At 42.3% G+C, this 26,874-nt stretch overlaps 1 protein-coding gene and 1 non-coding gene across 4 annotated transcripts in view; both read right to left on the minus strand.

Moving 5' to 3' along the window:
• Positions 1–26,874, minus strand: part of LOC133510637 (phospholipid phosphatase-related protein type 4-like) — a 185,011-nt gene that overhangs the window by 119,674 nt on the left and 38,463 nt on the right. For all 3 annotated transcript variants that reach the window (XM_061838779.1, XM_061838778.1, XM_061838780.1), the window contains exons 2-3: positions 17,173–17,358; positions 4,999–5,128 (exon numbers count right to left, since the gene is read on the minus strand). In XM_061838779.1, the coding sequence (XP_061694763.1) occupies positions 4,999–5,128; positions 17,173–17,358 (316 nt within the window). The remainder of the gene's footprint in view (positions 1–4,998; positions 5,129–17,172; positions 17,359–26,874) is intronic.
• Positions 11,537–11,609, minus strand: trnas-gga (transfer RNA serine (anticodon GGA)). Its single transcript has one exon. It is a non-coding gene; the product is annotated as a tRNA-Ser (tRNA).

The raw sequence follows: 26,874 nt of genomic DNA on the forward strand, positions 1-26,874 counted from the left end.
GAGGGTTTGTTCAAACTATAGGGAGATCAGCCTCCGTGGTAAGGTCTATTCAGGGATGCTGGAGAGGGGGGTCCTTAAGGAAGCTGAATCTCAGATTCAAGAAGAGCAATATGGTTTTCGTCCTGGCAGTGGAACAGTGGACCAGCTCTAACCCTCCGCAGGATGCTCGACGGTGTTCGCACGGGAGTTCGCCCAACCAGTCTACATGTGTTTTGTGGACTTGGAGAAGGCGTTCAACTCTGTCCCCTGGGGAGACTTGTTAGGGGTTCTTCGGTAGTATGGATTATCAAACCCCCTGATATGGGTTTTGAGGTCCCTGTATGACAACTGTCAGAGTTTGGTCTGCAGTGCCGGCAATAAGTCGTGTTTCCTAGTGAGAGTTGGACTCTGCCAAGGTTGCCCTTTGTCGACCATTTTTGTTCATAACTTTTATGCCAGAATTTATAGGAGCAGCCGAGGCATAGAGGGTGTCTGGTTTGGTGGCCTTTGCATTGCATCTTTGCTCTTAGCAGATGATGTGGTTGTGATGGCTTCCAATGCTCACTGGAGCAGTTCGTAGCTGAGTGTGATGCGGCTGGGATGAGAATCAACACCTCCAAATCTGAGACCATGGTCCTCAGTCAGAAAAGTGTGGCGTGCCCTTTCTATCAGTCCGTTGTGGTAAAGTGGGAGCTAAGTCAGTGGTGAAGCTCTCAACTTACAAGTCGATCTATATTCCTACCCTCACCTGTGGTCACGAGCCGTGGGTCATGAAAGAAAGAACAAGATCCCGGATATAAGTGGCCGAAATAAGTTTCCTCCGCACAGTGTCCTAGCTCTCCCTTAGAGATTGGGTGAGAAGCTCGGTCAACCATGAGGGGCTCAGTGTCGAGTCGCTGCTCCTCCGCATTGAGAGGAGTCAGATGAGGTGCCTGGCGAATCTGATCCAGATGCCTCCCGGATGCCTCCCTGGTTAGGTTTTCTGGGAACGTTCCACCGGAAAGAGACCCTGGGGATGACCCAGGACACACTGCAGAGTTTATGTCTCTCAGCTGGCTTGGGAACGCCTTGGGATCCCTCTGGAAGAGCTGGATGAAGTGGTTGGGGAAAGGGAAGTCTGGATATCCTTTCCTAACGCTATTGCCCCCACGACCTGAACCGGAATAGCAGTAGAAGATGGATGGATTGATGGATGTAACACAGAATCAGGTGCAGGTTCAGAAGGGTACTATTTTGATTATCTCACAACCCCAATTCCAATGAAGTTGGGACTTTGTGTAAAACAAAAACAGAATACAATGATTTGAAAATCCCGTTGGGCCTATATTTAATTGAATACAGTACAAAGACAAGATATTTAATGTTTAAATTTTTAAACTTTATTGTTTTTCAGCAAATAATCATTACTGCAACACGTTCCAATAAAGCTAGAACACAGTCATTTTTACCTAGCTTAGATGCTGGCTTTTGAACTTTGCATCCATAACACTACAGGTGGTTCTTTGCCTGTTTGGCCCACCTCGGACACAATGCCCACAATTTACAAATTCAATTTGAAATGTGGACTTTTCAGCCACAGAACACTTTTCCACTTTGCAACAGTCCATCTGAGAAGAGCTGGGGCCCAGAGAAGCCGGTGGCATTTCAGGTATTGTTGATAAAATACCTTTTGCTTTAAATAGTAGAGTCCTATGTTGCACTTACGGATGTAGCCCTGAACTGTATTTATTGGCATTGGTTTTCTGAAGTGTACCTGAGACCATGTATGGATATTCTTGACACATTGACGTTGGTTTTTGACGCAGCAGGAGATCAGAGGTTATGGGCTTCAATGTTGGTGTTCAGCCTTGCCATTTACTTGGAGAAATTTCTCCAGATTCTCTGAACTTTTGATGAAATTATGGACCGGTGATCATGAAATCCAGAGCAGCATAGTGGGGCAGCTGTTGAACGTTGGCCTCACACTTCTGAGGACTGGGGTTCAAATCCCGGCGCCGCCTGTGTGGAGTTTTCATGTTCTCCCCTTGCCTGCGTGGGTTTAATCCGGGAACTCTGGTTTCCTCCCACATCCAAAAAGCATGCATTAATTGGAGACTCTAAAATTGCCCCTTAGTGTGATTGTGTGTGCGACTTATGTCTGTCTCCATGTGCCCTGCGATTGGCTGGCAACCAGTTCAGGGTGTACTCTGCCTCCTTATCAATTACAGCTGGGATGGGATGGATGGGTGGATGATTAAATCCTTAAATTCTTTGCAATTGTACGCTGAGGAAAATCGTACTTAAACTCTTTGACTATTTTGTAATGCAACTGTTCACAAATAGGTCCGCTTGTGAATGAGTGAGCAATACACCTGTTGGCAATTAGCCTGTTCACTTGTGGGATGTTTCATGACCATTCCTCAAACATTAAAGTGTATCATTGTGATCATTAAAGGTCAAGTGTCATCCTTATAAACATTCTAAAAGAGATATTGTAATGAAAAATACATATAACATTATTGACTTCAATAGCTATACGAAAAAATTAATATGAGTGGAGAGCACGTCATCCGTGCGCAAAGTCTGCGGAAGTGTCATTCGCGACATCCAAGTGGTCGCCATATTGGCTGCATCCCCTGTCCGTGACGTCATCCCGGACATGCGCCATTGAAAACATGCGGTGGACCATACCATGGGAAATGAACATGCTCCTTCTGACACAGAAGCTCTTTTCGAAAAAGAGAACATCACACAACCGAGTGAAGTTACCGGGGCAATATTACCCTATTGTTTCTAGCCATATTTAGATAATATGCAATCACGTCAAGCCATGACCGGCAGATGCGGCGCTTCGGTGTGGCTCATTTTCAGCACCGAGTTGGCTTATCACGGGAGCCGAGCCAGGCTGCTTTAGGGCGTTGTCGTCACACGAGCCAGAGTGCGGCATTGTTGGCAGCGTTCTTCCTTCGCTGGCGAGGCGACGCCGTCCGACGCGCATATCGACACATTTAGCACGCCTGTCATATGTCCGCGGATCTTGTCACGTTGTGAGAGACCGATTACGTGGTCCGACCCAAACTATTATTTTTTTTAGTAGCTGTATACACACACCTATCTGTCATTTGGAACGCACAAAGCGCTTGTTCATTGCACCCGTGCAATCCATTTTTCACGATGAATCGAGTCTCTTGCAAAATTTTGAAGGGTAAATCCATCTTCCCGAGTGTTCGAGCAATATCCAGCAATGAAACGAGCCGGCATTTTGGCTAACACCAAGGAACAACGAGCTACCTTCCTGGAGGTAAAACTAATAGAAACAAAAAAGTCCACTTGACGGCGGTCCTGCCATGTACGTCAAGTCCTGCTTCTTCTCGAAAACAAATCCCTCGAGAGGATATTCATTGCGGGACTTACGAAAGGCTGTATAGGTCAAAATCATGTCTTGTCTTGAAAAAACACATGGGACCATGTCGGCTGCCTTTTTTTTTTTATGAATAACATTCTAAAAATCATGCATTTCATGACAGTGGCCGTTTAAATATCAGTTTGAACATGAATATCTTTTCTTTGTAATTCATTCAAATAAATATTGGTTTAACATGATTTGCAAGTCAATGGTTGTTCATCTCTGTGTGTCCTATGACTGGCTGGCAACCAGTTTAGGGTGTACCCCACCTCCTGCCCAAAGATAGCTGGGATAGGCTCCAGCAACCCTTGTGAGAATAAGTGGTTCAGAAGATGGATGGATGATTTTCAAGTCACTACATTCTCCTTTTATTTGTTTATCACAACATACTAACTTCATTGGAATAGGGGTTGTAAATGGGATAAACAATATGAAGTTTGACTTTTTTGGTGATGTTACAGAATTGAAGTTGAAAATATCAGTTGGAGTTTTGACATGAGAGCTTTTCAACATAAACCAGTAATTAAGGGCACTGTTCCAACTAATACTACCAATACTACTCACTAATAATTCATTATTAATTGAATTGAAGGTCTGGAAAAGTGGAAGTAAGTCATATCTTTAAAGGTACAAAAACCTCTAATATTTCCGTAAATTACGCTCTCAATCAAAGCTTAAAAGGGTGACCCGCTAGCAAGTCCAATGGCAGGAAAGTTACAAGCGCAACATCCCATATCCGCACAACCAATTTTCATTTCTGGATTCCCATTTTTCTTCCTTTTAGTCATCTTTTTCCTGACCATTCAACTGTCAGGTTACCACCTGAGATGATTGAGACAAATCGCATCCGAGTAAATTGCCACATGATCCACTAATCATGAATAAACATTTTAGCAACAACCAGAATAAGTACAAACTGGTGCATAGTAGCTTGGAGTTGATTTAACAATCTTACGGGACCTAACTTTATTCTTTCCCAAACCTCATCAATTCAGTCAAACGCATCTCACTCTTTATTCTGCTCTGTTCTGTTCTTATTGTCTTTATAGTTAATTCCCTTTGCATTTGTCCACATATTCCCTGTGGTTTTGATAATAAGTGTTATACGTATTAAGCATTGTATTGTGTACTATGTATGTTCAAATCAAGGATATTGACATCTGCAATTGAGGACCAATTTTACAGACCTGCAAACGGATTGATTCGCAAGGGGTTTTTTTTTGTCATTTCGCCCTGCTCTAGGCTGCCATGGTTCCCCATTTTGATACTACTCACACTGTTCTGTTTCAAATGAAATGGACCCATTAACACATTAATTAGGCTGTATTTTTTTTAAACACCAATATATGCTTTTGCTGTATTTTGGCTCCCAACAAGTGGGTGGCAGCTGCCAAGCTTTTTCATCTCAGGCACTTGGTAATTTTAAATAATTTCAAGATGGACCAGATTAATCTGGCCTCCTCGCAACTCACTAACTACACTCACAGGTCCCCACTTGCGCATGCCTTGTTCAGTAATGCAAGGTACTAGTAGAGCTTTGGTAGACTTGTACTTATTTTATTATTTATTTGTAGTCTATGGTTCAATGTAGTCATTGAAAAGCATGCAGCATACTGCTGTTGGTGTTTCCTCACCAATGAAGCGAACAATTCTGCGAATGTTAGAGTTGAAATTACAGCCTGCGGCACTGATATTTGCCTCAGTCTGCATCATCGAGGACCTCCTGGATTGATAGCAGAATAGAATAGCCTCTCCAATGAGAATCTAAACATAAGGAAGAACAAGTAAAAAAAAATAAGTTTAAGGATTCATTGGACATTGTAATTAATACAGTACTTTGCAACCGTTTACCAATTAGACATTCATCAAACTGGACCAAAAGGAACCCAGGACACCAGTTCAAGTCTTGAGAAGTCTCACTTTTTCGGTTAAAATACTTCAACTCCCTCCATAGTTTACGGACATTTTTGTATGGCATTCAGGTTTAAGATAGAATTAAATTGGCAAATGTGAGAAGAAAATGGGGTCTTCCTTTAGCATAAACCCAAAAATGGAATCCCCAGCAATTAGACTCGGCCAAGGAATTAAAATAGTAACTGATTCATTGGGAGGCACACATGGAGTCCTCCTCTCATGCCTCTGTGCCTGCCGCATAGTTGTTTATCAATGTAATTTAAAATGAGGTTGCGCCTCTTTATCTTATGTGTGGTAGGCATAGTTGACTGACTATAATTATCTGTTCTGTTGTTATGTGTTTTTTCAGCTTTACAGGTGCCCAAAGGTACCATATGAACAAAAAATGAATTACGGCTGTCAACGTTGCAGCCCAACATGCTATCATATTATTTAGCTATTTTGAAGTAATGTCGACCAAGTCACCCCTTAATGAGTCAGGTGTCTTTTAAATTTTCACCAGCCTTCGGGTATTTTCAGATACTAGAAACCTGCACCCACTTTATGCTGGACTTTGCTCACCTTTCCCTTTGGGTGACTGAGCTGAGATGACCTTTTACAGTGTATAAGGTGTATCCACGTGTTTCTTTCTGCTATTTTGTTCATGTCATTCAGCTCTTCCTCAGTCTATGCTCGTGGTTGAGTAAAACTGCATGTACAGTAGATGTGAATTCATAAACAGACATAGGATGAAAAAACTAATAATTAATAATAAAGTTATTAAAGCACAGTAACATGTTACATTTTTTTCTGATGGTGTAGTGCAGGGGTGTCAAACTCATTTCACTTGCGGGCCACGTTGTAGTTCGGGTTTCCCTCAGAGGGCCGTTTTGAGACCAGGGAGCGTGGGATCGATCCCCGCTCAGTGATAGTGTCGATATCTGCACTGGGACTGGCTGCCGACCAGTTCGGCGTGTAGTCTGCCTCCGCCCAAACTGACCTGGCATAGGCTCCAGCTCTCTCTCCGAATAAATGCAGAAGGGTTGCATCGGAAGTGCATCCGGCGTAAAAAAAAAAAAAAATCAAAAAGACTGTAACCGCCGTACCACCATGACAATGGCACCAAAATGGTTTTACACATCAGTGCTGATAAATTTCCCAATTTGTTTCCAGTTCCTATCAATTTGATGCAGGTGAATTTTCCTAGTGACACGCCATTAGAAAACAATGTTTTTTGTTTTTCAAAACAAAAAAAATGGATACACAGAATCCCCCAACTTTTTTTGTTTGTTGTTGCATTCATTATCAATTAATAGCACTGGTATTATCTGTGGATCTGTGCAAACAACACAATCTTTTGAACAATTTTTTTGCTGCCTGTTTTACTATATGGAGCCAATTAATATTTTGTTCGGAAATGGCTGTTGTGATTTGAAACTATTTTTCTACATCTAATTTAGTGTTTAAATAAGCAGTCATTCACTTGAACATCGAAACAGTTTCAAAGGCAGGTCATTGTAGTTTGTAACCTCCACAAATCGACACAGGGAATTGAGGATTTATGGAAGACATACAAGCCCTAGTTTGCAGCTACACATATTGTAACACTTGGAACTCTCATGGCCTGATTATTGACACAAGAATGTGGTTTTATATTTGCGAGTCAACCATGTCATGTTAATGAACACAAATTCATTTTTTTGTATGTAGTCATCCAATTTGGGTTTTTTTTTTTTGAGGGGGGGAGAACTTGGGTGGTTCCCACAGGTACCACTCAAAGGGAAAAATTAAAATAACGGGTAGCGTTTTCATCCAACACCCAACAGCAAAATTTAACTGTTTAGTCGCCATTATGACAGCAGTCTTACTCCCCAGCGTAACCAGACTACAACGACCTTGGCAGTGGGAATGAGAACAGCTTTCTTACAAGTGGCCAATAAAAACAAATTAGTTTTTAGTGTTAACAATGGTTTAAAAATTAATAACCTTCTTACAATCAACAAATGAAATCAAGTATCCCATTTTGCTATTTTTAAAGCTATTTGGGATTGTTAATAACTCCTGACAGGGACCCACATGTGTGAGGTGTTTTTTCTTCATCATTCGTCTATATATCATTGGGTGGAAAATATCGGTAATTTGTATGGTCTCCTAAACAGTGTTTTGAATGGAAAGAGACCTGTTGTGCTTGTAATGTATGTATAGTTTCACTAAATCTATCCATTATGTCCATGGCCTATTTTTCCTCTATCCATTTCTTCAGTCTGTTCTTTATTTTACTATTCATTCCCTCAGTTTGTGGATGGTAAGAACAGTGGTGTTTCATGTTAATGTGGAACATTTCCTGAAATGGATGTGTACCCTTGGCGGCACGGTGGATAAGCTGGTAAAGCGTTGGCCTCACAGTTGTGATGACCTGGGTTTGATCCCGGCACTGCCTGTGTGAAGTTTGCATGTACTCCCCGTGCCTGCGTGGGATTTCTCCGGGCACTCTGGTTTCCTCCTACATCCCAAAAAATGCAACTTAATTGGACACTCTAAATTGCCCCTAGGTGTGGTTGTCAGTGTGGCTGTTTATCTCCATGTGCCCTGCGATTGGCTGGCAACCAGTTCAAGGTCTAACCTGCCTCCTGCCCGTTGACACCTGGGATAGGCTCCAGCACTCCCTGTGACCCTTGTGAGAATAAGCAGCTAAGAAAATGGATGGAGAGATGGATGGATGTGTAGACTGTGGAAATTGACCACGTTTTGGATGCATATTCCCTTGTGGATTATGTCGAGCACAGGTCAAACAAGCCTGACATTTACTTGGTCCTTCGAGCCGGATCTCAAGATACCTGAGGTTTCCAGGCGCTGAGTCGACGTCCAGGCAAAGACCGTGGCCACGACACTTGAGACCCTTTCCGGGACTGGGCCTCGACTTTGCGTCTGGAGGCTGAGGGTTGACGAGAGGCCGAAGGAAGTAAATGCATCTCTGGTGAGTAGGAAACTCCCACACTCATAAGGAATGAGTGAATTCGCATCTGGGTGACTGCGGCAGAACCAAACCTTGAAGAATACTAGTCCCTATCAAGTAGATGAATTAGTCTATAAAACTGAGAAAAGGGCAACGCGAATCCTTTATGTACTTGAGCACTGTGAAACGTATGCATGTGTAAAAGTGTGAGTGGCGGTTCGCTACCTCATTTGAACAGGAAATTGAGTGACAACTGTGTGAGGATGCACAGGTAAGAATTCTCTGCCACTTGGGTAGAAGCATGAGAATTACCTCAAACAGAACGTAATTGTCACCCTGTTCAAGGGGAAGTCAGTATACTCACCCTAGGTGAACCACTGACTCCAACAGGGGAAAAACAAATAGCAAAATATTTGATACAAAACATCTAAATAATAATAATAATAATGTGTAAGGACCAGACGTTTGTAGAAAGCCAATGTCCTACTAAAATAAAACATAAATTTGGTGATAATACAATATGGCTTTGCTGGCCAGCTCAACATACACACAAAAAATATATATAGTTAACTGAAGGATAAAATAAGAAAGAAACACACACACACTCACACACACAAAAAAAACTGGACTCAAGATGATGTGAAAACGGCCACAAAAGGCATCACATTTCATAAAGTTGATGTAACGAGACTTGAGAAAATCTTACCACTTAAATAGTGTGGAAGTACAACAATCTTGGATGACAGCAAAGTACTTTCTCACAGCAGCAAGGAGTTCAAGGGTTAATATAGCGCACTTCTGCTAGATTTAGACAAAATGCACTTTTTTCTGCCACTGGAAGAGCAAAATAAAACAACAATGAACCATTTGAAGAATATAGAATTGGAATGACTGCATGTTTTAAAGCAAACAGTGGCATTCCTGAAGATCAAACTCCAGGGAGTGTGTGTCAAGAGCAATTTCAAAGTGCTCTATATGCGAATTCAAATAATCCTACAAAACAATGGATTGAAAAACATTGGGTTGGCAAACCGATTGGTAGCCTGTAACAATACGTTAACCAAACACTACATGCAAAAAGAGTGCTCCAAAATAATAAGAAGAAAGACACCTTTCTGACAGAGGAAGTAGAAATTTATGGAGCTTTATGCGAAACATTTAATAATTTTGGCCGCAGATGAGGAAGAGTCAGGGGAAGAGTAAAGGAGGGGGGGGGGCAATTTGATCAAAAAGAAATTATTTGCTGGTGTTGTGGAGAAAAAGGTCACATTTCACGTGACTGCCCTAAAAACAAAACACCCACCACCACATAACTAGAGCAGGCATCTCCCCATCAAAAATTGTCACAACTAATGCTCTCAAAATGCAACTTTTAAATTTGCCCCATGCGTTTATTGGGAAGAGGTGAATTGCTGAAACTCGGACTGGGCGTAATTCCCTCTCTGACGGGAAATATAGAAGTAAAAAGAAAAAAAGGAATTACTGGGAGGACAGTTAAATATCTTACAAAATGGGAACCCAGAACTCTATTATTACACCTTAGATACTCCAAACAAACCTCCCACAAGAACAGGAGATATCTTGCTGCAAATAGTCAACAGACATGATTGAACAACCACAAAATGACGTAGTAAGTGACTCATTGCATGTGACTAAGATACTGTAAACTTATAACTGTTATAAAAGCCCACACCAGAGAAAATCATGATTGATTATCTGTACTCAGATGGTATATCAGTCGTGGTGGCAGGAACAAGACTGACTGACAAACTAAATACATTCCACAAGGAATGGACACCACCACACACGTCATTGCACAAACAAACTTAACAGGAGTGGAAGAGTTTGGGACAATTTGTATTGGGAGCACGAAATGTTCCTGATTGGACAGGAAAAGATCCCGATTTGGATTAGGACGACTGAACTGTACAGACAATACCTTATTGGACAGTGTTAAACAATCTGAGACCAGATGCTGCTGTATTCACAGTAGTATCAAACGCTACACAGAGAATACTGGAAAAAGAGAGGAATAGTGACAACTACAGGGAAAACAGTGACACATGCATAGCTACTACAAAATTTGCTCATAGCAGTTCAATTACCAAAAGAAATAGCCATATGTAAATGTGCAGTACACACATCAAATACAAAGTATCTTGAGGAAATGGATTTAAAGATAAAACAGCAAAAGAAGTAGCAGCCAAAACCTTTGTGGGAAAGCTGAGCATGCAACAAATGAAGACATACTTTCAGAATGTGTTAAATAAAATGCAACAACAAAGCTTACCAGCAGAACTAAAAATGTGAAAAAATAAAGGTGCTACATTACAAAATGGGAATTATGTCAGCACAGATACAAAAAAAAATTCTACCAAAAATGTTTTTAAGTGGGCGGCAATTTTGACCCATGGGAAGACTCAGGTCTCAACAGGGGAAATGGCAGCCCTGATACAAAGGCATTACATTTTGCTAATTGTTTGTCTGACGTTAGCGCACATGGCGTGACGTAACTTCAGGAGGCATGGTTAAGTGCCCTATACGGAGGGGTCAATTGGCCGCCTCCATCTTTGGAGCTCCGCTTGGTTTTTCCCGAAGGCGTAGGTCCTCTTGGAAAATGGAGTTCAGACATATATTGATGCAATCGGCATCCCACGAGGCGTACCAGATGAGTATAAGTTGGCTAACCAGATTGCTGCAGGATGGGAATCCATCTTGTTATGGATAACACCGAACAAAAATCTTGACAGAATCAACTACATACATTACAATGTACTGAAACTAGGTAACTATACGGAAGCAGGCTTTATTGCGATAAGAGAGCAACTAGCTACAACCTCACTCATTGTGTTCCATAACCGCATAGTGGTCGACATGGTCCTGGCCGAGAAAGGTGGCGTCTGCGCAACGTTCCAGTGTTGTACGCTTATTCCAAATAACACAGCACCTGATGGGTCACACACAAGGGCCATTCAAGGCCTCTGCACCCTGAACCACAAGATGAAGGAGCACTCTGGTGTAAACACATCAGCCAGGTCTGAGTGGTGGGAAAAAAAAGTTTGGCAAATCTAAAAAAAATTGGTGTTCTCTGTCCTAGTTTCTATAGTGGTGTTTGCAGCTATTCTTGCATAGTGTGGATGTTCTTGTGTTCTCTGCATAAAGGGATCACTTAACTAACTTATAACTACTGCTATTCCTTCCTTCTTCTTTCGGCTTGTCCCTTTCGGGGTCGCCACAGGGTGTCATCTCAGATGAACGCACATATGTTTGGCACAATTTTTACGCCGAATGCCCTTCCTGACGCAACCCTTCTCAGGGAGTGGGGGCCCCAGTGGGATACGAACCCACAACCCCTGGTTTTCCAAACCAGTGCTCTAACCACTGAGCTGCGGGGCTTATAACTACTGCTATTGCCCCGACAAATTAAAAATTGGCAGAAATATATCCGCTACTGTCACAACAGGGTAATGACAGTGATATTGTTGACCACGATGAAGATGTTATGACTTCTCTTGCAGACCTGTTCTCTGATCCAGAAGATGACAAATAATTGGTGCTATATTTTCCTCCGAGTGGAACTATGTTTGTTTTCATAAGTATAATTCTGTAGAATAAAGCCAAAAGGGTGATCTATTCGATGAAATAAACAGGAGGATAATGTAGAAATAATTGTAAATATAATTAAGTAACTGCTTCTACCTGCAATGAAGAAATGCTTTGCCCTGCTCCAATTCAGTTACTGTTTCTGCCTGCAATGAAGAAATGCTTTGCTCTGCTGCAATTCAGTTACTGTTCCTGCCTGCAATGAGGAATGCTTTGCTCTGCCTGCACTGAAGAATGCTTTGCTCTGCTCTAGAAAATGTGGTATCAAATGTAGGATAAACAGGGGAGAAATGTAGGAATAATTGTGATCGTGGTTTCTCCTGAAGGGGATGGTCCTCTTGGAAAGATGGAGATCCGACATACATTGATGCAATTGGCATCCCACGAGGCATACCCGATGAGTATAAGTTGACTAACCAGATTGCTGCAGGACGGGAATCCATCTTGTTATGGATAACCCAAAATACAGAATGAACTACATGCAATACAATGTACAGAAACTAGGTAACTATACGGAACCAGGCTTTATTGCCTTAAGAGAACAACCAGCTGCAACCTCACTCATGGTGTTCCAGAACTGCATAGCGGTCGACATGCTCCTGGCCGAGAAAGGTGGCCTCTGCTCAATCTTTGGTGACCAGTGTTGTTTATTCCAAATAACACAGCACCTGATGGGTCACGCACAAGGGCCATCCAAGGCCTCCGCACCCTGAACCACAAGATGAAGGAGCACTCTGGTGTAAACACATCAGCCAGGTCTGAGTGGTGGGAAAAAAAAGTTTGGCAAATCTAAAAAAATTGGTGTTCTCTGTCCTAGTTTCTATAGTGGTGTTTGCAGCTTATTCTTGCATTGTGTGGATGTTGTTGTATTCCCTGCATAAAGGCATCACTTAACCAACTTATAACCACTGGTATTGCCCCGAAAAATTCTAAATTGTCAGAAACATATCCACTATTGGCACAACAGGATAATGACAGTGATATTGTTGACCACGATGAAGATGTTATGACTTCTCTTGCAGACCTGTTCTCTGATCCTGAAGATTACAAGTGATTAGTGCTGTATTTTCCTCCAAGTGTAACTCTATTTGTTTTCATAAATATGATTCTGTAGAATAAAGCCGAAAGAGTGCTCTATTAGATGATGTGAGGATTTGTAGGATAAACGGGGGGATAATGTCAAAATAATTGTAAATATAATTCAGGAAGTGCTCCTGCCTGCAATGAAGAAATGCTTCGCTCTGGTCCAATTTAGTTACTGTTCCTGTCTATAATTAAGAATGCTTTGGTTCTGCCTGCGATGACAAAATGATTTGCTCTGCTCCAATTCAATAACTGTTCCTGCCTGCAATGAAGAATGCTTTGCTCTGCTATAGAAAATGTGGTAGCAAATGTAGGATAAACAGGGGGGAAATGTAGGAATAATTGTGTATATAATTATTAGACATCTGCTTCCAATAAAGAAATGCTTTGCTCTGCTCTAGATAACGTGAGAGCCGCCTAGCAGGAGATAGCAAGAAAAAAAAACTGTTAGAACTGCTGCCTGTTAAAGAAATAACAACCACACATGTACTCAGCAATCTTTCACACACATGCACACACACCTGAACAAACAAGTACACTTTGTTTCCAACTGTTTTGCTTGAAGTCTCCTTTTTGTCACATCCATGTAAATAAGGGGCGTCTTAAAACTAAATAAATTGAGGTGCTGAGGAGATGATAATCAGAGAGTGCAGTGGTGAATTGTACGAGGCAGTTCCTCTCCTCTCTCCTCCAGACTTGAACTGGTGTCTTTCCTTCCTTTTTGTCCAGTTTCATGAATGTCTAATTGATAAACCTGACATGTCCCAACAAACGTATGGGGCAAATCAAAAAGTTGCATTTTGGGAGCATTAGTTCTGACAATTTTGATGGGGAGATAGCTGCTCTAGTTATGCAGTGGTGGGTGTTTTGTTTTAGGAAAGTCACGTGAAATGTGACCTTTTTCTCCACAACACCAGTAAATCATTTCTTTTTGAGCAAATTTGCATCCCCTCCCCATTACTCTTTCCCTGCCTATTCCTCATCTGCGGCCACAATTTATAAAATGTATAAAGCTCCATAAATTTGTCCTTCCCCTATCAGAAAGTCTCAACTTTCTTTTTTATATTTTGTAGCTTTCTTTATGTGTGTTGTGCTTAGTTAATATATTGGTACAGGCTGCAGGTCGGTTTGTCAACCCAATGTTTTTCAATCCATTGTTTTGTAAAATTATTTTATTTCGCATGAAGAGCATTTTTTAATTGCTCTTGATACACACTCCCTAGAGTGTGATCTTAAGGACTGCCACTGTTTGCTTTAATGCGTGCCGTCATTCCAATTCTATATTCTTCAAATGGTTCCTTGTTGTTTTATTTTGCTCTTCCAATGGCAAAAAAATTGCTTTTTGTCTAAATATAGCAGAAGTGCGCTATATTAACCTTTGAACTCCATGCTGCTTTGAGAAAGTACTTTGGTGTCATACAAATTTGTTGTACTTCCGCACCATTTAAGTGGTAACATTTTCTCAGGTCTACCGTTCCCTGGACAAATTATGTTATATCAACTTTATGAGATGTGATACCTTTTATGGCTATTTTCACATTATATTGAGTCCAGATTTGTGTGTGTGTGTGGTTCTCTCTTATTTTATTTTATTTTATCCTGCAGGTTTTTGTGTGTGTGTGTTGAGCTTGCCAGCCACAAATGTAGATGTTTTATTTTCGTAGGACATTGGCTTTCGACAAACCTCTAGTCCTTACACATTAATTTTTTTTTCAGATGTTCTGTATCAATTATTTTGATATTTTTTCAACTATTTTGCTATTTGTTTTTCCCCTGTTGGAGTCAGTGGTTCACCTCGGGTGATTATACTGACTTCCCCCTGAACAGGGTGACAATTACTTTCTCTTTGAGGTAATTCTCAAGCTTCTACCATAAGTGGCGGAGAATTCTTACCTCTGCATCATCACACAGTTGTCACTCAATTTCCTGTTCAAATGAGAAAGCAAACCTCCACTCACACTTTTACACATGCACACATTTCACGGAACTCAAGTACGTAACAGGACACACGTTTCCCTTTTCTCCGTTTTGTAGACTAATTTGTCTACTCAATTGGGACTACTATTCTCGAGGTTTGGTTCTCCGGCAGTCACCCAGAAGCGCATTCACTCATTTCTCATGAGTGTCTGAGTTTCCTACTCACCAGAGATGTCTTCACTTCCTTCGGCTTCTCGTCAACCCTCAGCCTCCAGATGCAAAGTCGAGGCCCAGTCCCAGAAAGGTAATCAAGTGTCGTGGCCCACGGTCTTTGCCTGGATGTCAACTCAGCCCCTGGTAACCTTAAGTATCTTGAGATCAGGCTTTAAGGACCAAGCAAATGTCAGGTTTACCAATTTGACATTCATTAAACTGGACAAAAAGGAAGCAAAGACACCAGTTCAAGTCTCACGAGGAGAGAGGAGAGAAACTGTCTCATACAATATACCACTGCACTCTCTGATTATCCTCTCCTTAGCACCTCTATTTATTTAGTTTCAAGACGTCCCTTATTTACATGGACAACGAGCAAATGATAGCTGGAAACAAAGTGTACTTGTTTGTTCATATGTGTGTGCATGTGTGTGGAAGATTGCTGAGTACATGTGTTGTCATAATTTCTTTAACAGGCAGCAGGTGCTCCTGGTTCTAACAGTTCAGATGATTAAATGTTTTTGTTCTTTCTATCTCCTGCTAGGCTGCTACCACGGTATCTAGAACAGAGCAAATCATTTCTTTATTGGAAGCAGATGTATGATAAATATATTCACAATTATTCCTACACTACTTGCGATTGCGAATGTCTTAGAAAGTAGTATTTTTTGTGCTGTGTATGTTAGTCATTTGTTGTGAAAAAGATGGGAGCCCAACTGGAAATTTACAAGAGTGTACAACGGGCCCCTTCGCACTGCATGGTATGTAGTGTGCTTTCCATAGCTATACATGGCTCTGCTTTCTTTCTTTGTTGTGGATGTGGTCGGTTTTCCAGGACTAAAGAGGACTGCTTTAGGAGTTCTAAGAAACTGCTCTGACACCGTGAGTGCCAACATCCATTCAACACTTGAATTAATTGAAAAAAAAAGTTAGCTTTTTTCATACCTTTCTACTTATTTATTGGTACGTGTGTTTAAACAGACAACTTTCAAAATGGAAGGCTGTTTCATAATACACTGAATAAATGAGAATTATCCTCATTGTATTTCTACAATCAATTAATATAAGTAATATAAGACAGGGCGGCATGGTGGCTCAGCTGGAAAGCGTTGGCCTCACAGTTCTGAGGTCCCGGTTCAATCCCAGACCCGCCTGTGTGGAGTTTGCATGTTCTCTCCATGAGTGCGCAGGTTTTCTCCGGGCACACCGGTTTCCTCCCACATCCTAAAAACATACATTAATTGGACACTCTAAATTGCCCCTAAGTGTGATTGTGAGTGCAACTGTTGTCTGTATCGATGTGCCCTGTGATTGTCTAGAAACCAGTTCAGGGTGTACCCCGCCTCCTGCCCGTTGGGAAGGATGGATGGGTGGATGACTAAATCCCCGGAAACCTTGTGAGGATAAGTGTCTAAGAAAATGGATGGATGGAATATAAAACGGGTGGCATGGTGCTGCAGCTGAAGAGCAGTGGCCTCACAGTTCTGAGGACTGGGGTTCAAATCCTGGCCCAGCCCCTTGGTGTGATTGTGAGTGTGAGTGTTGTCTGTCTCCATGTGCCCTGTCTCCTTCCCGATGACAGCTGGGGTAGGCTCCAGCACTCCCGAGACCCTCCTGAGAATAAACCCTTCAGAAAATGGATGGAAGGATGGATATTTTTAGGATGATAAAGGCTGCTTTCTTTTGGCGCGGAGAACACGTATCTGTGGGTCTCATATGCTACTGCATTTTAACAATGGTCATCATGGTGGGACTAACTAGAACTAACTATCTTTTGGGTGGTACTTGATGTAAGAGCATTTGAGAAGCACGGCAGAGATCATCAGTCATTCATAGAGCTGACAGACACCAATTCATACTACCAGAAAGAAATTTTTGAATTGATCTAACATAACCCTTGGCTGTAAAAACAAAACATGCAAACCCCACACAAGAGGTAAAAGTCACAAAAATCCAAAACCATCCTGCTAAGAACCAGCAGTGTATAATACCCAAAAATACAATTTACAAAATACATCATTGCAAACATTCATTTTTAGTACCTTAAATGTCAACAAATGTCCCAATGTTGAGACTAAAAATCAATTTTAAACAAGTGTTATGTAGTCAGTGTAAGTGAGTGTGACTGAAGTATCCTACTTACAGTGGCAGTGGGAATGGCAAATACCAAGCTGAAGAGCAGAGGCAGAGGACAAACTTCTCTTTGGGGTATAATGTAGGGAAGAGAAAGACTTTTGTCATTGCAACTGTATCCAGAATGCACTGGTTGGAAAATATCTGTGACCTCCAGGAAGTAAAGAGTGATGAAAGATAGGGCAAGAATAGGTAGCTGCAATCAAGACAAACACAAACAAAAACATAAATAAGAAATTGATTAACTTATAAATAATGTAAAATATGCTGCCCACCATAGATTCAGAATATTGGGCTTTCAGGTGAAATTTCAGGATGAACTTGAAATGCACTATAACCTTTAGAACAGGGGTCTTAAACTGGCAGCTCACGGGCCATTTACGGCTCCAATGATATTTTATGGCCCCCACTGTACTATTAAAGTTTGATGTTAGTGAAGCCCTCACGTTTTATATGAATGGCACATTTACAGTGTTGTTTGCAGAACTGACAAACCAACCAGTCACAGCGAGGAGTATGAATCTCTGGCGCACGACATCGACCAAGCTTGATGCAAGCAGAGAATCATTTTTTATTGAGTGAAAGTTACAACTGTTACCACGGAGAGTTTTATTAGTAGTTTTGCACACAACCTGTTTACACTAGCTTCCTTGTTTATCTTATTTTGTGATAAAGAATAAAAAAGCTGTTTAAGAAGATTGTTTTTTAAAAAATTTAAATTGCGCGCATGTGCATGTGTGGCGAGGTTGGGAGCCAACCTAGCTCAGACACTGCCTCCAGCAGCACCAAGGTAAGTTGAGTTCGAGACCCCTGCTTTGCAACTTAACTAAACTTAGCTTGGTCCTCACTAAACCTTGGAATGCGCATCCAACTGTTCAAGGTGATAGCACAACTTCTTGAGCTCTAACAAGAACCTGAACAGCAGATTTTGCAGTTAGGTGTTTGATCGATCAATCGGCCAATCTTCTTCTTTTCCTTTGGGCTTGTCCCGTTACTGGTCGCCACAGCGTGTCATCTTTTGCCATCTTAGCCTATCTCCTGCATCTTCATCTCTAACCCCAACTGCCCTCATGTCTTCCCTCACCATATCCATAAACGTTCTCTTTGGTCTTCCTCTCGCCCTTTTGCCTGGGAGCTCCATCCTCAGCACCCTACCACCAATATACTCACTCTCTCGCCTCTGAACATGTCCAAACCATCGAAGTCTGCTCTCTTGAACCTTGTCAGCAAAACATCCAACTTTGGCTGTCCCACTGATGAGCTCATTTCTAATCATATCCAACCTGCTCACTCCGAGCGAGAACCTCAACATCTTCATTTCTGCCACCTCCAGTTCTGCTTCCTGTTGTTTCTTCAGTGCCACCGTCTCTAATCCGTACATCATGGCCGGCCTCACCACTGTTTTGTAAACTTTGCCCTTCATCCTAGCAGAGACTCTTCTGCCACATAACACACCAGACACCTTTCGCCAGCTGTTCCAACCTGCTTGGACCCGTTTCTTCACTTCTTTACCACACTCACCATTGCTCTGGATTGTTGACCCGAAATATTTGAAGTCGTCTAACCTCGCTATCTCTTCTCCCTGTAGCTTCACTCCTCCTCCTCCTCCCCTCACATTCATACACATATATTCTGTTTTACTTCAGCTAATCTTCATTCCTCTCCTTTCCAGTGCATGTCTCCATCTTTCTAATTGTTCCTCTGCATGCTCCCTGCTTTCACTGCATATCACAATATCATCTGCGAACATCATGGTCCAAGGGGATTCCAGTCTAACCTTATCTGTCAGCCTATCCATTACCACTGCAAATAGGAAGGGGCTCAGAGCTGATCCCTGATGCAGTCCCACCTCCACCTTAAATTCCTCTGTCACACCTAAGGCACACCTCACCATTGTTCTGCTGCCATCATACATTTCCTGTACTATTTTAACATACTTCTCTGCCACACCGGACTTACGCATGTAGGACCACAGTTCCTCTCTTGGTACTCTGTCATAGGCTTTCTCTAGATCCACAAAGACACAATGTAGCTCCTTCTGACCTTCTTTGTACTTTTCCACTAGCATCCTCAAGGCAAATAATGGATCTGTGGTACTCTTTCTAGGCATGAAACCATACTGTTGCTCGCAGATACTTACTTCTGTCCTGAGTCTAGTGTCCACTACTCTTTCCCATAACTTCATTGTGTGGCTCATCAACTTTATTCCTCTATATTTCCCACAACTCTGTACATACCCTTCATTCTTAAAAATGAGAATAGAACACTTTTCCTCCATTCTTCAGGCATCTTTTCGCCTGCTAGTATTCTGTTGAATTAGTTGGTCAAAAACTCCACAGCCATCTCTCCAAATTGCTTCCATATCTCTACCGGTATGTCAACATGACCAACTACCTTTCCATTTTTCATCCTTTGTAGTGCCTTTCTGACTTCCCCCTTAGTAATCATTGCCACTTCCTGGTCCTTCACACTTGCCTCTTCAACTCTTCCTTCTCTCTCATTTTCTTCATTCATCAACTTCTCAAAGTATTCTTTCCATCTATTTAGCACACTACTCGCACCAGTCAACGCATTTCCATCTCTATCCTTAATCACCCTTACCTGCTGCACATCCTTCCCATCTCTATCCCTCTGTCTGGCCAACCTGTTTCTCCTTCTTTCGTGTCCAACCTGGTGTACATGTCTTCATATGCCTCTTGTTTAGCCTTTGCCACTTCTACCTTTGCCCTACGTCGCATCTCGATGTACTCCTTTCGCCTCTCCTCAGTCCTCTCAGTATCCCACTTCTTCTTCGCTAATGTCTTTCCTTGTATGACTCCTTGTATTTTGGGGTTCCACCACCAAGTCTCCTTCTCCCGTTTCCTACCAAAAGACACACTAAGTACTCTCCTGCCTGTCTCTCTGATTACCTTAGCTGGCGTTGTCCAGTCTTCCGGGAGCTTCTGCTGTCCATCGAGAGCCTGTCTTACCTCTTTCCGAAAGGCCGCACAACATTCTTCCTTTCTCAGCTTCCACCACATGGTTCTCTGCTCTACCTTTGTCTTCTTAATCTTCCTACCCACCACCAGAGTCATCCTACACACTACCATCCTATGATGTTGAGCTACACTCTCCTCTACCGCTGCTTAACAGTCAGTAACCTCCTTCAGATTACATCGTCTGCACAAAATATAATCCACCTGCGTGCTTCTACCTCCGCTCTTGTAGGTCACTATATGTTCCTCCCTCTCCTGGAAATAAGTGTTTACTACAGCCATCTCCATCCTTTTTGCAAAGTCCACCACCATCTGTCCCTCAAAGTTCCTTTCCTGGATGCCGTACTTACCCATCACTTCTTCATCGCCCATGTTTCCTTTACCAATATGTCCATTACAATCTGCACCAATCACAACTCTCTCGCTGTCTGGGATGCTCAGAACTACTTCATCTAGTTCCTTCCAGAATTTCTCTTTCAACTCTAGGTCACATCCTACCTGTGGGGCATAGCCGCTAACCACATTATACATAACACCCTCAATTTCAAATTTTAGTCTCATCACTCGATCCAATACTCTTTTCACCTCCAAGACATTCTTAGCTAGCTCTTCCTTTAAAATAACCCCTACTCCATTTCTCTTCCCATCTACTCCTTGGTAGAATAATTTAAACCCTGCTCCTAAACTTCTAGCCTTACTACCTTTCCACCTGCTCTCTTGGATGCACAGAATATCGACCTTTCTCCTAATCATCATGTCAACCAACTCCTGAGCTTTTCCTGTCATAGTCCCAACATTCAAAGTCCCTACACTCAGTTGTAGGCTCTGTGCATTCCTCTATTTATTGTAACGATGGATCCGTTTTCCTCCTCTTCTTTGTCTTTGACCCACAGTAGCTGAATTTCCACCGACGCCCTGCAGGTTAGCAGTGCCGGGGGCGGGCGTTGTTAACCCGGGCCATGACCGATCCGGTATGGGATTCTTTAGATGAACGCTCATATTTGTTTGGCACAGTTTTTACGCTGGATGGCCTTCCTGATGCAACCCTCTGCATTTATCCGGGCTTGGGACCGGCCTACAGATTGCACTGGTTTGTGCCCCCATAGGGCTGCATTCAAATAAAAATTTGAACATCTGTCTAGAATTCTGACCCTCAAAGACCCGTTAGTCCGCATTTAAAAGTGCACCTCCTCTCCATGTATTATCCTGAATCAGAAGCACCTCTGTGAGGGCGTTAGTTGCATAAACACATCTGTCCACCCCATACAATCAGTAAGACTCAAACTTGTAACATGGCCACGACCAATGAGCTGTCCAAAGACACAGAGACAAAATTGTACAACGCCACATGGCTTGGAAAGGGCTATAGAGAAATTGCCAAGCAGCTTGGTGAAAAAAAGGTCCATTGTAGGAGCAATCATTAGAAAAATGGAAGAGGCTAAACGTGATGGTCAATCTCAATCAGAGTGGAGCCCCATGCATGATATCACCTCATGGGGTCTCAATGATCCTTAGAAAAGTGAGAAATCAGCCCAGGACTACACAACAGGATTTGGTCAATGACCTGAAAAGAGGTGGCACCACCGTTTCCAAGGTAACTGTTGGTAATACACTAAGACGTCATGGTTTGAAATCATACATGGTACGGAAGGTTCCCCTGCTTAAACCAGCACATATCAAGGCCAGTCTTAAGTTTGCCAGTGACCATTTGGATGATACAGAGGAGTTTTGGGAGAAGGTTTTGTGGTCAGATAAGACTAAAATGGAACGTTTTGGTCATAATTCCACTAACCCTGTTTGGGGGTAGACAAATGGTAAGTTCCATCCCAAAAACACCATCCTTACTGTGAAGCATTGGGGTGGTAGCATCAATAATTTGGGGGTGTTTTTCTGCACATGGGACAGGACAACTGCACTGTATTAAGTAGAGGATGACTGCGGCCATCTATTGTGAGATTGAGAGACAAACTCTTTCCCTCAGTCAGAGCATTGAAGATGGGTCGTGGCTGGGTCTTTCAACGTGACAATGACCCGAAGCACACAGCCAGGAAAACCAAGGAGTGGCTTCATAAGAAGCATATCAAGGTTCTGGTGTGGCCTAGCCAGTCTCCAGACCTAAACCCAATAGAAAATCTTTGGAGGGACCTGAATCTCCGTGTTTCTCAGTTACAGCACAGAAACCTGTCTGATGTAGAGAAGATCTGTGTGGACAAGTGGGCCACAATCCCACCTGCCGTGTGTGCAAACCCGAAGAACAACTACAAGAAATGTTTGACCTCTGCAATTGCAAACAAAGGCTAATAGTACCAAATATTAACATTGGTTTTCTCAGGTGTTCAAATACTTATTTGCAGCCGTATCACACAAATAAATTGTTAAAAAAATCATATAATGTGTTTTCTGGATTTTTCTTTTTAGATTATCTCTTTCACAGTGGACATGCACCTACGATGAAAATTTCAGACCCCTCCATGATTTCTAAGTAGGAGAACTTGCGATACAGCAGGATGTTCAAATGCTTATTTTCTTCACTGTAGGTACAGGTTTGCGGACTATAATTTATAATTACTTATGTTTAAACAAGATATTTATTTTATGATGTAGTTGAACACATTTTTGTCTAGATAAGATAACTTGCGCTCGAAAATTGACCTTACATACACTTTAAGGAAAGACAATCATCCCAATAGTCAAGCATGGTGAAGGATCCATAATGCTGTGGGTCTGCTTTGTAACATCTGGAGGCTGTAACTGTATCACTGGTGTAGTGACACATTCACAGGTGTCCAAGGAAACAACTGATCAAGATCTAGATCGGGAACCAAATTCCTCCCTGCGGGTTTGCTGTGGAAGATAGTCACCAAAGACCGGCTGGCACATTTAATTCGGTTCTTAAACTAACGGCTCCCCGATTAATCTTGATTCCAGTAATCTTTTCCTTCTTATGATGTAAGAGAGCGACTAAAAGGTTGGATCCTTTCAACCATTGGGAACATTGCTGGAATACAGACCACACTTGCTGGCATTTGAAAGTCAGTGCAAAGTGTGGACTCGCATTTGAACTTTAACTAAAGACAAATGTATGTTTTGATATTGTATGAACTCTGAAGAAATATTCCAAATGCATGCACCAATGTCTAACTATGTCACTGTCTACTTTGCAGGTCCATCTGCAAGACTTCTAGAACTATTCATCTTAATTTGGAGCCAAACAGTAGGAAATGTTGGATTGAACCACAAGCAGTGGATTTACCAAGGCTAACGTTTAAACACCATTCTATATGCTTGATCTATGCGTAACAGTACAAAGTTGTAAATGTTTTATTCAAATATATGATTTTTACACCATTTTTATGGCTGAATTGTAGACCAAGATTCAAGATGTTGGTGCAGTCTTCTCCAGTTTCCCCGATCTCTTAGACTTACCTTCTGGGTATTTAACCTTTGACTCTTGCCTCTTCTCACTCTCTGGTTAACATTTATACAGCTTGGGGGTCGTTTTGGCCATCCCAACACCATCGGACACCTTTGTGGCTGATAAGAATAATTTATAGACACATGCTCGGGGGAGTACCCCAGATGCCCAATACCAAAAACAAACATTCAAATTGCATAAAACCAAGGCTTCTTTGCAAATCTAGATAAATACTGAGAAACCACCTGAAAAAATCCACCGCTGTTTAAAAAGTTTTCACTGAGTTGGGGCTTCTATTTGTTGGCATAGGCACAAGGAAACCCCTGATTTTTGCTGACTCTATGCAAAGGAAAGATGTCACCAAATGCCACAGTTATAGTTGGTAGTATACTGTCACCAGTCTCAAAATTGATGGGAATAAAAGTAATGCAAAAGGTGGAGGTGGATGATTGGTTTCAAGTTACTAGCATTTCAGGACAGAATAATTTGCTTCTTATGGTTCTTATGCCTTCCAGACACCTCCCTGTTGAGGGTTAGGGTTCTGGGCATGTTCCACCGGAAAGAGACCCCGCGGAACAACCCTGGGCACGCTGGAGAGACTATGTCTCTTGGCTGGCTTGGGAACCCTCCAGAAGACCTGGAAGCAGTGGCTGGGGAAATGCAAGTCTGGGTATCCCTGCAGAAGCTATTTCCCCAGTGACCTGATCCAGAAAAGCGGTAGAAAGTGGATGGATGGATGGATGGATGGATGGATGGATGGATGGATGGATGGATGGATGGATGGATGGATGGATGAACAAGTAGCTAAAGCCACATTAAGGAATTATGTAGTACGCAGTGTGCAGTGCGTAGTCTAAGGCCATTGTCGCAAGTCATTCTCGGATGGATACTGTGCTCGAAAACCTTGGTACTACCGTTATGCATTCACCAAATGTCTGCTTATGAACTAACTTCTGCTGTGGATGCCATCTTACCCAAGCAGTGATAAACTGAACAAGAAAAAAAAGAGCAGCTGACTGGCAAGGGCAGAACAATGCGACATACATCAACACCATTGGTGTCCCTCGTGGTGTTTCAAGTGAGTATAAATAGCCTGACCAAGTGGTAGCTAGATTCAAGTCTTTACTTTGTTGGTGGTGTACAACGAACAAGAACGTGGACACAATTAATTACATTCACTACAATGTCCAAAAATAGGGGAATTAGACTCAAAGTGGTTTCGAGGCTGTGCATGAACAACTCACAACCACTTCAGTAATGGCATTTCAAAACCGAATATCCGTGGACATGATCCTGGTTGAAAAAGGTGGTGTCTGTGCTCTCTTTGGGAAGCAATGTTGCACCTTTATCCTGAACAATAATCCTGCTGATGGCAGCCTGACGAGGGCTTTAGAAGGCCTTAGGGTCCTCAGCAGTAAGATGAAGGAGCACTCTGGTCTTGACACCTCGATGTGGGACAAGTGGATGAGTGTGTTTGGCAAATACAAACCTCTCGTATCATCTATTTTAATTTTGATTGGGGCTTTCGCAGCCATTTTGATCTGTTGTGGATGTTGCTGCATTCCCTGTCTGCACTCTCTCCTATACAGAATAAGTACCACAGCAATCTCACCCATGGAGGATAAAATGGCGCAGATGTATCGTTTGTTGGAAACAAATCTTTATGACCATGATCTTCAGGAGTTTGACAGTCGGATGCCTCACGGTGCAGTCATTTGGAGAAAGCGAGAATAGCAGAGGGGAGAGGACACAACCTTGGGGTGCCCCGGTGCTGATCGTGCGCATGGATGAGGTGGGTCCCCAGCCTCACCTTCCTGTGTCCTGCCCCTCAGGAAGTTGTACATCCATCGGGAGATGGCAAGCGAGACCCTGAGCTGGAGATGTTTGGAGGAGAGGAGTTCAGGGATGATGGTGTTAAATGCAGAGCTTTAGTCCATGAAAAGGACCCTCGCATAGGTAACCTCACTGTCGAGAATAAGTTTTGTATATTGTGTGTCCAGGAGAGGATGTGGAAAGGCAGTTACGCTAGAAGTTTAGGAGCAGGGTTGAAATCTTTTTAACCATGGTTTAGATAGCAAGAGAAATGAGGTAGGGTTTATTTTAAAGGAAGGAGTAGGCACAGTGCATCATCTTTTTACATTTAAGCCTATCTCCTGCATCTTCCTCTTCTCTCACATCATCATTCATCAACCTTCTTTTTAGTCTTCCTCATGCTCTTTTCCCTGAAAGTTCTATTCTCATCACTTCACTCACTCTGATATATAACCTCACATCTGGACAGGGTACAAACCAAGGAACACTGCTGTCTCTAACTCTGCCTCCAAAACATTTAACATTGGCTATCCTGCTAATACGAATCAGGATCAGAATCAAAATCAAAATCAAAATCAGCTTTATTGTAACAACACACGAGGAATTTGTCTATGGTAGTTAGTGCTGGCCTAGTCATAGAGCCCTATGGGGGCACAAGTGAGTGCTATCTGTAGACCAGTCCCAAGCCTGGAAAATGCAGAGGCTTGTGTCAGGAAGGGCATCCGGTGTAAAACGGTGCCAAACAAATATGAACATTCATCTAAAGAATACCATAACGGATCAGTCATGCCCCGGGTTAACAATGAACGCCCAATGTAAATTCACCTACTGTGGGTCGAAGACAAAGAAGAGAAATAAACCGGATTTACCGGCAGAAGAAGAAGAGGAATGCGCAGAGCCTACAACTGTGTGTAGGGACTTTGAATGTTGGGACTATGACAGGAAAAGAGAGCAGGTGGAAAGGCTAGAAGTTTAGGAGCAGGGTTTAAATTATTTTACCATGGAGTAGATAGGAAGAGAAATAGAGGAGGGATTATTTTAAAGGCAGTGCTGGCAAAGAATGTCTTGGAGGTGAAAAGACTATTAGATCAAGTGATGAGGCTGAAATTTGAAATTGAGGGAATTGTGTAGAATGTAAAGGCTATAGCCCACAGGTAGGATGCGACCTAGAGTTGAAAGAGAAATTCTGGAAGGAACTAGATGAAGTAGTTCTGAGCATCCCAGACTGAGAGAGAGTTGTGATTGGTGCAGATTGTAATGGACATGTTGGTGAAGGAAACAAGGGTGATAAAGGTGATGATAGGTAAGTACGGCATCCAGGAAAGAAACTTTCAGGAATAGATGGTCGTGGACTTTGCAAAAAGGATGCAAATGGCAGTAGTGCACAATTATTTCCAGAAAAGGCAGGAACATGGAGCAGAGGTGGAAGTTGGTGCAGACGATGTAATCTGAAGGAGGTTACTGACTGTAAGGTAGTGGTAGGGGAGAGTGTAGCTTGACAGCATAGGAT

The sequence above is a fragment of the Syngnathoides biaculeatus genome, chromosome 13 (genome assembly GCF_019802595.1).
Source record: "Syngnathoides biaculeatus isolate LvHL_M chromosome 13, ASM1980259v1, whole genome shotgun sequence".
Lineage (NCBI taxonomy): Eukaryota > Metazoa > Chordata > Actinopteri > Syngnathiformes > Syngnathidae > Syngnathoides > Syngnathoides biaculeatus.